The sequence below is a fragment of the Ahaetulla prasina genome, chromosome 3 (assembly GCF_028640845.1).
Source record: "Ahaetulla prasina isolate Xishuangbanna chromosome 3, ASM2864084v1, whole genome shotgun sequence".
NCBI lineage: Eukaryota > Metazoa > Chordata > Lepidosauria > Squamata > Colubridae > Ahaetulla > Ahaetulla prasina.
In genome coordinates this window covers 160380476-160393827 of record NC_080541.1, presented here as the reverse complement: position 1 = coordinate 160393827, position 13352 = coordinate 160380476, and the positions used below count along the sequence as shown (strand labels likewise).

General features: G+C 37.2%; 1 protein-coding gene across 2 annotated transcripts in view; it reads left to right on the top strand.

Moving 5' to 3' along the window:
- Positions 1–13352, top strand: part of LRRC7 (leucine rich repeat containing 7) — a 225510-nt gene that overhangs the window by 188615 nt on the left and 23543 nt on the right. For both annotated transcript variants that reach the window (XM_058176360.1, XM_058176361.1), the window contains 2 exons: positions 9092–9241; positions 12653–12772. In XM_058176360.1, the coding sequence (XP_058032343.1) occupies positions 9092–9241; positions 12653–12772 (270 nt within the window). The remainder of the gene's footprint in view (positions 1–9091; positions 9242–12652; positions 12773–13352) is intronic.

Here is a 13352-nt window from a genome sequence, read left to right as displayed (position 1 = left end):
GATTAATATGCTATGTGTTAATATTATAAGCATGTCTCTATTAAGATAGATAAATGTGTATACATTTCAGGATTTCTTGAAATGAGAATTGAGGAAAAACATCACTCATATTTTTAAAAAATATTTCAAATAATGTGTCAGTGATGACTTACTGTATTTTTTAAGTTAAAATATTTATCAAGACACTACTAAACTGAGGCTGTATTTGTATTGTACTTTTTTTACATTTTAAAGAAAAATGACAGGATAAATTCCAAACAAAAACATTATATATTTATGGCCCAGAAAGATTTTGCTGAATAGGCACAATTCAAAATTCTGAAGGACCTCCAGAGAAACCCACTAAAATCACTGAGTTTTTTCTCATAAATACTGAGTGTTTATGAATAAGACTCTCTTTTGTTGCACAATGATTGATGTGTCATTCAGTCATGGTAGATTAATTTGTTGATTTCCTTACCCACAATAGAAGATCAATTACAGGAATTAATTACATGTTGATTTTCTGATACTTAAGCCTTAAACCAATGTATTTGGAAATAAGTTAACTGATTTAAGTTTAATTTACAGTATATCTAGGTATATTTATGGACTTTACCCAAGTTAAAAAAAACCTCAGAGTAGACTAACTCCCAAGTTATATTACAAATGTACATAAGAACGATGTTCTTCAGTAACAAATATTATCTGGTAAATGTACAGATTAATTCAATGGAAGTTGGTGTTTTTTGCACTAGGTAAATATAATTTACAAGTCATTGTATTATTTGGAGCCATAATTAGGATGTTGGTGTTTACTGTTTGAATAAAAAGCTTTATAGTAACTGAAATAGCAAGAAATAATTTAGAAGTCCTATATGCAGAGAAAGGAGCAATGTATCACATATGGTTTTAGGATTTTCTCTGACTGTATTTTTCACAACTAATTCAACCTGAACTTGTAATTTCAGCACACCACTGTTGCAGGGAAAACTTCTCTATGTCTTTCCTTTGTTGCTGTTTTCCTTGTGAAATGAATTCATTATTCCCAGACCTACGAATTACATGCAAAATACAGCCACTTATAACTCTTTATCCACTGGGAGTAAAAACAATAGAGATAAGCAGTTTTCAGTAGGATAACAGTTTGAAAGAATTAAAAAAATACCATTTCCAACTGAAATTATAACTTTATAATTGTGTATAAGAAAAGGGAACATCTCAGGATGTTCTTAGAAAATTACACTGAACTACACTGAAAGAATTGCAGAATTGTTTTTTTGTCTTAAACTGCATTTTGTAGTTAAAGTGTAAAAAATACTTAAATGTTCAGAAAAATAGATTACACTAAATGGGTACATGTATTGCTTTTGATTTGTTGAAAGACCTATCTCTTTCATAGACTTTCCCAGAATTTTTTTTCATCAGCGTTTTAAAGACCTGCAATTTTCTTATTTATTTTGTCTTCTGTCTACTGTTTTTTTTTTTTGTTTTGTTTACATTTATACCCTGCCCTTCTCTGAAGACTCAGGGCGGCTTACAATGTATAAGGCAATAGTCTCATTCTATTTGTATATTTTTTACAAAGTCAACTTATTGCCCCCCCAACAATCTGGGTCCTCATTTTACCTACCTTATAAAGGGTGGAAGGCTGAGTCAACCTTGGGCCGGGCTTGAACCTGCAGTAATTGCAGGCTTTGTGTTCTAATAACAGGCTTCTCTATTGCCTGAGCTATCCCGGCCCTTCTTCATCTGGATTGCCTTGATTGTAGGTTAAATGTGAAGAAGTTCATCTCTGTAGGTTCTTGTAAAAGAAATGCAAAATTCAGATAAACAAATATGTTAGCAAAAATATTTGAATTATTTTGGAAAATATGAATCATTAATAGTCTATATCAGAGGTTCCCAATCTTTTTCGGTTTGCGGCTCCCATAACACTTCGGATTTTTTCCGCGGCTCCCTTAATAGGTACATCCGATTTTTTTTTTAATTTTTGTCTTTTTTTCTGAATTTTTTTCTGAAAGCTGAAATCTTTTCTGTTAACTTTAAAATGTGCATATTGCCTCCTTGTAAAGAGAGATTCAACACATTCAACTTTTCAAAGATATCACATAGGTATGTGAGTTTAATCAAAAAGTCTGTTTCTACAAAGTGTTTGGCATACTCATGTTTTGCTGATGGACGCGCCATCTCCTTTGATGGGAGCGGCCTCTGTGGAACTTTCCCAGGCGTGGGGGTCCCTGCTTCGGTCTCGGAGTTTGGCCTCTCGCGATCCCCTTGTTCCCTCGGGTCTCCGCCTTGTGGAGGAGGTGGCTGTTCTCGCCCCCAGCCTGGCTCACCTGGGAGGAACTAACGGGGTGGTTTTGCTATTTTCTGCGCAGCCCCTCTTTCCCGATGCCGTCGAGCGTGGTGGCCGCGGCCGTGTTGGGCAGCGTGTCGGGTGGTCTGGGAGGCCAGTGGCGTCGCGGGCAGACTGGAGGGGAGGTGCGCCGTTGCTTCGTCAGGCGGCGGGTCTGGGCGGGCGCTGTGGTTCAGGCGGGCGGGCGGGGCCGGAGCTCGCGCTTCTCCTTTGGTCCGTCGCCGGCGCCTGCCGTCTTCCTGCCTGCTGTGGCCTGCCCCGCGGGGGGTGTGGGTGCGGCTGTGCGGGGGTCCCTTGGCTTTTGGAGTTGTCCCGAGTTGCGGTGTGCGAGTCCCGGTCGCTGCGGCCGTGTCCGGCTTTGTGCGTCTGGGGTCTCCCGGCACCGCTGCGGTGGAGCGGACGCTGCTTCTTCGCTGCTCCTAGCGGTGGCGCGGCTCCCTGGGGAGCCGCGGCTCACAGTTTGGGAATCACTGGTCTATATGATTCATATTTTCCTTATGCTCAAATTTTCTGTCACTTTTTCCTGTTTAGTTGTGTCTGATTTTCAGAGGCTGCCTGGACAAGTTCCAGAAGTTTTCTTGGCAAGGATTTTCCAGAATTGGGTTGCAATTGCCTTCTTATAGGGCTGAGAAAAAATGACTGGCCTAAGACCATCCTTCTGACTTTGTAACTAAGATGGGACTATAACTCACTGGCTCCCAGTTTCTAGACTGATGACTTAATTACGACACCAAATTGGCTCTTGCCATAAAATTACTGTTACCTTAATCACTAAGTATATTTCAGAATCTGTTGCTGCATTTTGCATGTGTAAATAAGCAAAATGAAAAATAATGAATGTCTGAAAGCAGTTCACAGTTTAGCTGTGATTCAGTAAGAGCTAAATTAACCATTTGGTTGTAACAACTAATACAGTCTTTTTAGTTCTCTGTTACTGCATATGTGGAAAGCAACTATATCACAGAGCTTATTTTTAGCTTATTTAGTTTTCATGAACTAAAGAAATATACACTATTGATTTTTATAATCCTATGAGTGCAGAACTATAATGTTTTGATTGTAATTTCAGTGCTAAATCATCAGGAAATGAAAACTCAAAATCTGCATAGGTTTAATCTAGATGAAAGTGTTTAAGAACTTACTAAATGTTTAATCAAAGTGGTACAAAATTCAGCAGTCCAAACAAGGGTGGACATCCTAATGTAGTTGGCAGACAACATTGCTTTGGGAGCTGTGTTGGCTACCATTTGGTTTCTAGGTACCATTCAAGGTATTGTCACCCTTAAGACCTTAGAAGATTCCAGATCAAGTTATCTTAGGAACCACCTTCTATATTCTGTATTCTGCCTGTTATAATCAAACTGAATAGTCAAGTCCTGCCAGGTCCCATCTAATATGAGACTGTTATATGATAGGACCTCAGAAGTGGGCATCTTCAATTGCTGCTCCCATTATTTTGGCATTCCCTTCTATGGAGTTCCATTTTGCACTTTCCATCCTAGGTTTCATGGATCTATATATTCCATATAGCAGAGAAGAAAGATACATTGTGAATAAAGGTTGAAATTTTGCAAGCACATAATTTCATATAATTTCTACTTATCATTTTGAGGGCAATTTTGTCCATATTATGGATCAGTGGTGGCGAACCTATGGCACGTGTGCCAGAGGTGGCACTCAGAGCCCTCTCTGTGGGCACGCCTGCCGTCGCCCCAGCCTAGTTCCTTTGCGTTTGTCCCACGGGGGGAGAGTCGGAAGGAGGGAGAGAGGGACAGAGGGAAAGAGAGAGAGAGAGAGAAGAAGAGAGAGAAAGAGAGAGAGAGAGAGATAGGGAGGGAGGGAAACAGAGAGAGAGAAAGAGAGAGGGGGAGGGAAAGAGAGAGAAAGAAAGGGGAAAGAGGGAGGAAGGGAAAGAGAGAGAGAAAGAGAAAGGGGGAAAGAGATGGAGGGAGGGAACGAGAGAGAGAGAGAGAGAGGAGGAAGAGAGAAAGGGAAAAGGAAGGAGAGAGAGGAGGAGGAACAGAGAGAAAGAGAGAGGAGGAGGGAAAGAGAGAGAAAGAAAGGGGAAAGAGGGAGGAAGGGAAAGAGAGAGAGAAAGAGAAAGGGGGAAAGAGATGGAGGGAGGGAACGAGAGAGAGAAAGAGAGTGAGGGAAAGAGAGAGAAAGGGGAAAAGGAAGGAGAGAGGGAGGGAGGGGAACAGAGAGAAAGAGAGAGGGAGGGAAAGAGAGAGAAAGTAGGAAAAAGTGAGGGAAAGAGAAATGATATTACAAAAGTTTTCCTTTTTTTACTGTTATTAAACGTAATAACAGTAGAAAAAAAACACGAAGAGGCATCAAAATACATTTATTACGTTTTTCTTAGAACAATTAGCTGAACTCTGCCTTGTTTATCATTATTTTAGGTCTTAAAACCTCATTATTCAGGTTAAATTGCCGTGTTGGCACTTTGCAATAAATAAGTGGGTTCACAGCTTCCCTCTGAGATAAAAAGCACCATCTGTACAGTATGTATATATTCATTAGATTTTTATCCCACCTTTATTACTTTAAAAGTAACTCAAAGCAGCAAACGTAGGTAGTACTCCTTCCACCTCCTTCCCACTACAATAACAATGTGAGGTCGGTTAGGCTGAGAGAGAGTAACTGGCCTGAAGTCACCCAGCTGGCTTTCATGCGTAAAGCAAGACTAGAACTCACAGGCTCCTGGTTTCTACCTTAACCTTACACCAAACTGGCTGTCATATGTCACCTTATCCTAGAAAAGCTTTAGATAATGGTGCTATTATATTTAAATTATAAATATAATTTATATTTTTCATCACGTTTGTTTTCCACATTGCTTGCCTGAAGTCTATTGATCCTTTTAAAAAAAAGAAATTCATGTGCTTAAATAAATGACTAAAATTTTAACCCACAATCAGTCAAATAAAGAAGTTATTTTCCTATGCTCAAATTAATTGCAATCTCACATAGGAGCATGGAAGACAAGGAGATTAATAGTGGAAAAATTATAATTCAAAGTAGATTCTCAAAAAATGTGCTTTAATGAATCATTATTCTGAACAACAAAGCTCATATTCTAATCCCTGGAAAAAGTGCATTAGTTTAGAGAACACAGAAAGGGAGCTCAGAAAGCGGAAAGAAAAACGATTATCTTATTTCTTGAGGTTTGTTTTTTGTTTGTTTTTTTGTTTTGCTACATGCTGCTAAAAGGCTCAGATCTAAGATAGACTGTCAATCCTAAATCTGAATGCTAGGGAAAAGAAAAGCAAGAAGAATTGGCTATAGCAAGCTGTGAACATTATTCTTTGGTTAGTTTGTTTTATTTTTCTTTTAATGTCTGTACGAATGAATATAATTTGGCATTTGTGTTTCTTTTAAAAAGAAGAGATATTGCTATATAAATGTTACATTAGAGAGAAGGTTTTTAGCAGTGCTTATAACTTTCTATGTGATGCTGTCATCCTGGGTGCATGTCTATAGATTGGTGGTTAAGGGGAGGAATGGACTGGAATGAAACCAAGGAATTGTGGATATTTGCATCAGTGCGCCTTCAGCTATCATCTATCTATCTATCTATCTATTATCTATCTATCATCTATCCTTCCTATCTTTAGTCTTAGATGGGGCTGCACTGTCTCCCCTGCTAAATACTCATTGACTCACTCTTGGTCAACGAGTATGTGGCAGCTGTAGCCAAGAAGGCCTTGACACAGATTCATCTTATGCATCAGTTGCACTCAGCCCTGGATTGGGAGACCCTTTGGATACAGGTAGTCCTCAACTTACAACCATTCTTTCACTGACTGTTCAAAGTTACAACAGCACTGAAAAAAGTGACTTACGATCAGTTTTCACGCTTACAACCAGTTTTCACACGACCATTGCAGCATCTCCAGGGTCATGTAGTCAAAATTCAGGCACTTGACAACTGGCATGTATTTATGAAAATTGCATTGTCCTGGAGTCATGTGATCACCATCACTTCCCAGCTGGCTTTCGATAAGCAAAGCCAATGTGGGAAGCAAGATATACTTAACAACTGCCACGATTCATTTAATAACTGTGGCAACAAAGGTTGTAAAATGAGGCACAACTCATTTAACAACTGCCTTGCTTAACAACAGTAATTTTGAGCTCACTAGTATTTATTTATTTTTATTTATTTATTTGTCACAGCATATATATAAGCATAAGTATGTAATAACTCTATTAATTAGATATAATGAAAGGGAACATTAGGACAGGAATGGTAGGCTCGCTTGTGCTCTTATGCAGTTATTATCTTATATATATATATATATATTATTTTATGTAGTTGTTAGTGGAGGACTACCTGTAATCCTGCCCTAATCACCTCACAAATAGATTAATCCAAAATGTTGGACATTGGACTGCCCATACATACTTTAAATAAACAAAAACATATGAACATATATACGTACCATATGGAAACTTACAGCTGGTCCAGAATGCAGTAGTACAGGCAGAGATGAACAAAGCACTTTCTGGAGTTATACTGGCTACCAGCTGAACTGGCTTCAGAGATTGCCTAAGGAGCCCAAGAAAGATGCAGCTGCTTTAAAGGACTTCCAATACATGTTAGATAAGCATCTCCTCATGGTCCAAATCTCCTTTTCTTCTCAATACTACTAGGTATACCTTTCCCTATACACTAAAATAACACTAGCATATGATTGTGTTTTAGCTGTCTAATCAAGAATTCTCTTATGTGTCAGCATTTCTATCACTATTTAGTACAGGTAGCCCTTGACTTATAGCAACTGTTCAAGCAACTGTTTGAAATTATGACAGACCACACTAGGAGTACCTACAACCCAGATTCAAAGTTGCTACAGCTGCCACTCCACAGTCATGTGATCACAGTTTGGGCACTCAGCAACTGGCCCTCATTTATGGCTGTGTCATGCCCCGTGAGAGTCTGAATCTGTGGCGGAAGATGAACTGGAACAAGAACTGACAGCGAGTAAGAGGGCAGCTGCGTTGGCCTTGTAGGAAACTGGGGAAAGACAGAGTCAGTCCAGCCAAGGCTGTTCAGAATTCATAAGGCCTGCAGGCAGGGAGGAGACAGAGCTTAGACGAGGAGAAAGAACCACCTCCTCTTGATGCAAGGGCTCGGAGGGTGCAGAGAAGGCAGGATCAGTGCAGATGGAGCAGGCCACACGTGAGGAGAGTGCTCCACCTAGCTTCACCAGGCACACCTGGGGAATGAGCCTTAAGGAGATGCTATGGGTAGGGGCATTTGTCGGGAACAAACGCTGAGTTCCTGAAGTGTTGTGTGCCAGCGTTTGAATTTGCCAAGAGTCCTTGCATTCCTTGTTGGTGTTCTGGACTAATTATCTGAATCTTTTGCTCCCTGAACTCCTTGCTTGAATCTTGTTTTGCCAAAGACATTTGGGATTTATTGCCATGGAGACAGCCCTGGGCTGGACTAATTGCAGCCAGAGGCTGCTTGAGGTTTGTGTGGAGGTTTGTTCTCACTCTGCTCTGGGACTTGCCAGAAACGTGTCAGCGTTTGGTGAGCTTTGGAGCAATAAAGGGATGGTTTGAACTGCCAGCTGTTTGTGTTATCTCTGTGCTGTGCCCTGGGTCATCACAGGGTGTTTGCAGCTTCCTAAGATCACATGACTACATTTTATAACAGTTGTTGAAAACCAGCATTTCTGGTTTTTGGCAAAACTAGCCAGCATGAATCATTGATTTGCTTAATGACCACAGTGTTCACTTAACAACTTGCTTAATGACTGCAGCAGTCACTTAGACTCTGGTATTCGTTTAACAATACTGCAAAAAAGGTTGTAAAGTCAGGTTGGCAATGTGGGTTGCCTAATTTCTGACCAGCATGACTTATGATTGTAATGAACTCCATTATAATCATAATTAGAGGATTACCTGTATAGGAATATAGTAAATCAGCATAGTCTGTTTTGAGACCTAATAGGAATGGAGTAAGTCAGAATTTCTGTCCTTTTTCTAAATTAGATTCTAGATAGTATATAATGCATAATCTTTTGCCAGTATATATTCATCATAATTGACACAGAAATAATATACTGTACCTTCCAATATACACAGCAAGTTGAATAAAATCAATTTTAAGATACAACTTTTGTTGCTCAAGTTTAATAAATGTTGTCTTGTGTTCTGTGTGAAATTCACCTATTGAGATTATTGATGTTTAGGAACTAATATATCAGCTGTGAAAGATTAAAATATCCAGCCACATCATGTTTTGGTGTGGTTAAGCTTATTCACAAACAAGTATTATTTTGTTTGACTTTTTAAACATTTTTGCCTTCCCTCCAAATTTGGTGGTTCAAACTCCTTTTTCTTTCTCAAAGTAATCTGGACCTTCTGGATTTTCTTCCCAATTTATTTAGTTTCTGAGATGACATATGATATTTTATTGTAAAGAGGTAAATAAAGCACCTCAGTGTTTCCTTCCTCACAAAGTTAACTTGGTTTTGTATATTAACTATGATTTAGAGACCATTGGTATGAAGTTTGCTTTTTTTATGTCAGTGTCTTTTTATGGTACTGTAACCGTTTTATGTACAACTAGCACTCTCTGTGCTTCTGTCTTACAGTGCATGCATAAATAAGCTCCTTATTTCTTGGTATTGTTTGTTTGCTTTAATTGAGACTATGTGAAAATCATATATGTGCAGTATTTTTTCTGAATAAGCATGTGTGTTCATATCTCGTCACGTGAATGTTATTTCCTCTACTCAGACTGCTGCTTATAAACACAACACTGTTAACCTTGGCATGCTGCGCTCTGGAGGTTTGTCAGCAATGCATGCGGGCAGAAGCATGACATTAAACTTGCAGACTAAATCTAAATTTGAAAACCAAATGCATCAAGAGCTACCTCTACCGAAAGTAAGTATGAGATAGCTTGCATATATCAAAGTCACATAATAAATACTCCATCATACTCCTCTCCCTTTTTAGCTCATTTCTATTATTCATGCTTGTGTCCCAAAACGATCCAAAAAGCGAAGTTAAACCTAATTTGCCCATGTGACCTCTCTGCTTCTCCAAGTAATTTGGCTCACTACATCTCGGTCATGCTGCTTTCTGCTCTTCTCTTGCAGACTGATGTACAGAACTCCATATGTTAACCAGAAAGATCTAAGAGTTATGTTTCATGTTGTCAATGTTTAGAGATGTCAGGGACGTTAGTACCATTTAGCTACCTAACATTACTACTAAAAGTTCATTACAAATTCATTTAATTTAAGATAGCATTTCAGGAATCAGAATCTACAGATACTACCTTCCTGATTAAGACTAGCTTATAACTTTAATTCAAGAGAAATGTCAGATGTATGTCCTGCTCACATCTTTTACTGTATTTGTGTGTTTCTGTATGTAAACTGTTGTAGAGTTAGCTATATGTTGTATCTAACCCCACGTGTATTTAAAAATCCAGATGGGATATAACCCACAACATTTCACAGAAAGTTCTGAATGAAGTTCAAATTCATTCAGTCAGTTTCTTGGGCAGAAAGAAATAGGCTTCTGATTGTCTAAGTGGTATTCCAAAATATATTATAAGGTTCGAAATATTTTTAATTTATTCAAGTACACACAAATGGGCAAAAGATGTTCTGAATAGAGGATATGAATCAAATTATAAAGTATTCTTTTGTACCTGTGTCCTGACACTGAACACAATTACGCAAGTAATGGGACTTGCATCATGATATCGCAATGCACATTTTGACTTTTACCCACTTTCCATTATTGCATATACTTATGATATTGATCCCTCTCATTGTGCTTTCTAGAATTAGCAACATTAATAATTTACTTTCATTTTATTTCTTTTCTTTTTTAAAAAAAGAACCATCCTGTTGTGAGCAGGTATATGTTTTATTCTCAGTATATAAAAAGGTGTTGGACATCACTGAAATGGGTCCTGGCACTGAAATCACTGTGATACTTTGTTTTTCACCATTGATATATATTCTCTTTTTTATTATTGAACTGATTTTGCATTTCTACATAAGAACTTGAAATTGGAAGAACTAATGAATTGTTCCTTAAATTTAAGTTTTGCATAGTTTTCATGTAATGTGATTCTGACATCTTAGTATGATTGTCTCCTATTAATGAAAAATATTAATCACATTTTAACTTAAGACCATGTTGTGTAAGAATGCAGTATAAAAAGAATACTTCTATCCCATTGCAAACTCTTGTTTATGAAATGAAATTGGATGTAGGTATTCGTACAAATACAGACACTGGATTCATGCCAGACTGTGTTGCTTAAGGCTTGTTCCCAAACATACAGTGAAATGTTCTAGAGCAGGTCTATCAAACTCCTGGCCTGTGGGCCGGATGCATCACGCACTGGCCACGGCCACCCCTGGTTTAGCAAAGGGGGGAGTCCCGATATGTCGTGTGACTCCACCATGATGATGTGAGTTTGGCACCCCTGTTCTAGAGTAATGGCATAGGATTTCCTTTGGATTAGAAATTTACTAGAATCTTTACAGGATTTGACTTAAATACATTTATGATTCATGTCTCCCACCTTTAAAGTATAAAATATGTGCATATTTATTTTCCTCGACCAAGTAACGCTGATAATGCCAAGAATATTTATAACTAAAGAAAGGAAATGAGTGTGTTATTAAAAAACATGTGATTGCTTCTTTACAAGCAATCAAAATATGCATAATAAGATGTTTTGGTAATTCTATGAGTAGTTTAATGATTAATTTCAGTCATCCGTTGATCTTCCTGTGAATTGGACATTCCTTGATTAAAAGGTTCACTTAATAAAATGGCGATCAAGTCTCCATGTAAAACTCTCTAATGAAAATTCATTCATTCATTAAAGATTCATTAAAGTTAGGGGGGAAAGGCTGTACAAGGCATTCAGAAAAAGTATTACAAAATTTTCAAACTAAAGCAGTTGTGTCTTTTCAAGCCTCATTTGGTTGGCAGTTTCTACCAACATATAATTTCTTATTAATTAAATGTTTTACAAAGAATGCCTAAGACACTTTTTTTCTGATATGTAAAATTCTACCCCCAAAAAAAAAAAGTTTGACTCTGGTAACGTTCATTCAGTTCTTTTATTATGTTTTTAACTAGGAGTACATGATTCTTCTTCTTATGATTATTTTATCATTCTGAACTTTTTGTTTTCATATAGACAAATGCAGTAAAAGGACCTGTATATCTGATTCCAAATGCTTTTATTCTCTGGACATTAAAAGCATTATACCATATTACAGTAACAGTGTTAAAGTCATACAAGATGGTTGTTTCCTTGTTGCATCTAAAATTAGTAACTCAATCTTTAAATACAGAAATTATTCATCTATCATAATGGGTGTCATATAATCTCTTTTTTTTAATTCTTCCTCTACTCAAATCAGCCCTTTCATATTTGTAACATAAAAATTACTATGGAACTACAAAGATTATATTATTATGGTAGTCCTTGTCTTACAACAGTTGATTTGGTGACCAAAATTACAATGGCACTGAAACAAGTGACCTATGACTGTTTTTCAGAATTATAACAGCATCCCCAGGGTCATGTGATCAAAATTCAGATGCTTGTCAACTGGTTCATATTTATAGCCGTTGTTGGGTCCCATGGTCACATGATACCTTTTTGCGACCTTCTGACAAGCAAAGTTAATGGGGTAGCCAAATTCACTTAACAACCAGGTTATTAACTTATCAACTGCAGTGATTTATTTAACAATTGAGGCAAAAAAGGTCATGAAATCAGGCAAAACTCACTTAGCAACAGAAATTTGGGGCTCAATTTTTATCATAGGTTGAGGACTACCTGTACAATCCTTATTTACTTCATTTATCTGCCACCAAACATACTGATATAGCGATACTGGGGCAGCTTGAAATAATTATAGTTCCAGTCTAACATTAAATTTTGGATGGAAGAAATAATTGATGATTTTTCTTCCATTTGGATAGTATGAATGCCTGTTATAAAGTATTTAGAAATAGAAACCAAGCCTTCTATCTTAACCATATTTAAACAAACAATGGTAATATTCTGATATTGGAACCTACTGCATATTCTTTGGAAGTCTATTAAGGTCTTTATCCAATTTTAGCAACCTATAAAAGTGTATTATTTTTAATATATGTATCTAAGAACATAGGTATATTTAGGTGTGTGTAATTAGTAAACTGCAAGATATGTATTGTGTCTATACAGTTATAAAGTAATTGTTAGTAAATCAAAAAGAGGTGCTTGCATTACTCTGACTAAGTAATGTATCAATATTTTAAAAATAGACCCCATCACAACAAAGCAGCATTTTAGACAATGGACAGGAAGATATTTCTTCTGGAAACCAATGGAATCCATATCCACTTGGAAGGCGAGATGTACCACCAGAAACTGTTGCTAAAAAGGTAACATATATCAAAACAATGAATGCTGAAATAATATAAATGTATAAAACTAAATCTGATACTAGCCAGTGATCTCAAAGTTATAAATCAAAATCTAGGAACTGACCATAGTGTCATGAGCTTTTTCCACTGCACATTTTTCAGTTGGATTTAAACATGGTTCAATATTATATTGTCACTTATATTAATTCCATCTTGGCTATGGTTTGAAACTAGAATTCAACATGGAGAATGAGTTCAAATTATAGTTTTTAACATTAATCATAGTCCTAATACAATAGCCACACTAAGCTGAATCTGTAGAATTTGTTACCAGAAAAAGATATGATAGCAAACTTAGGTGGCTTCAAGAGTACATTGGATAAATTGTTAAGAAGGTATCTGTCAAGGACCTTTAGGAATAGCATGTCTCCAAATAGAAGTTGCAAGGCAAAAGTGATAGGAGAAAGGTAAGTTTCCATTTCTTGCTTTCAAGGAATGATTTTGAGAAAAAGATTCTGGCGGATGATGGATCTTGTCTAATCTAATACGTATTCCTGTGAATTGTTGTGAAATGGGAAAGAACATTTAAAGAAAGGGA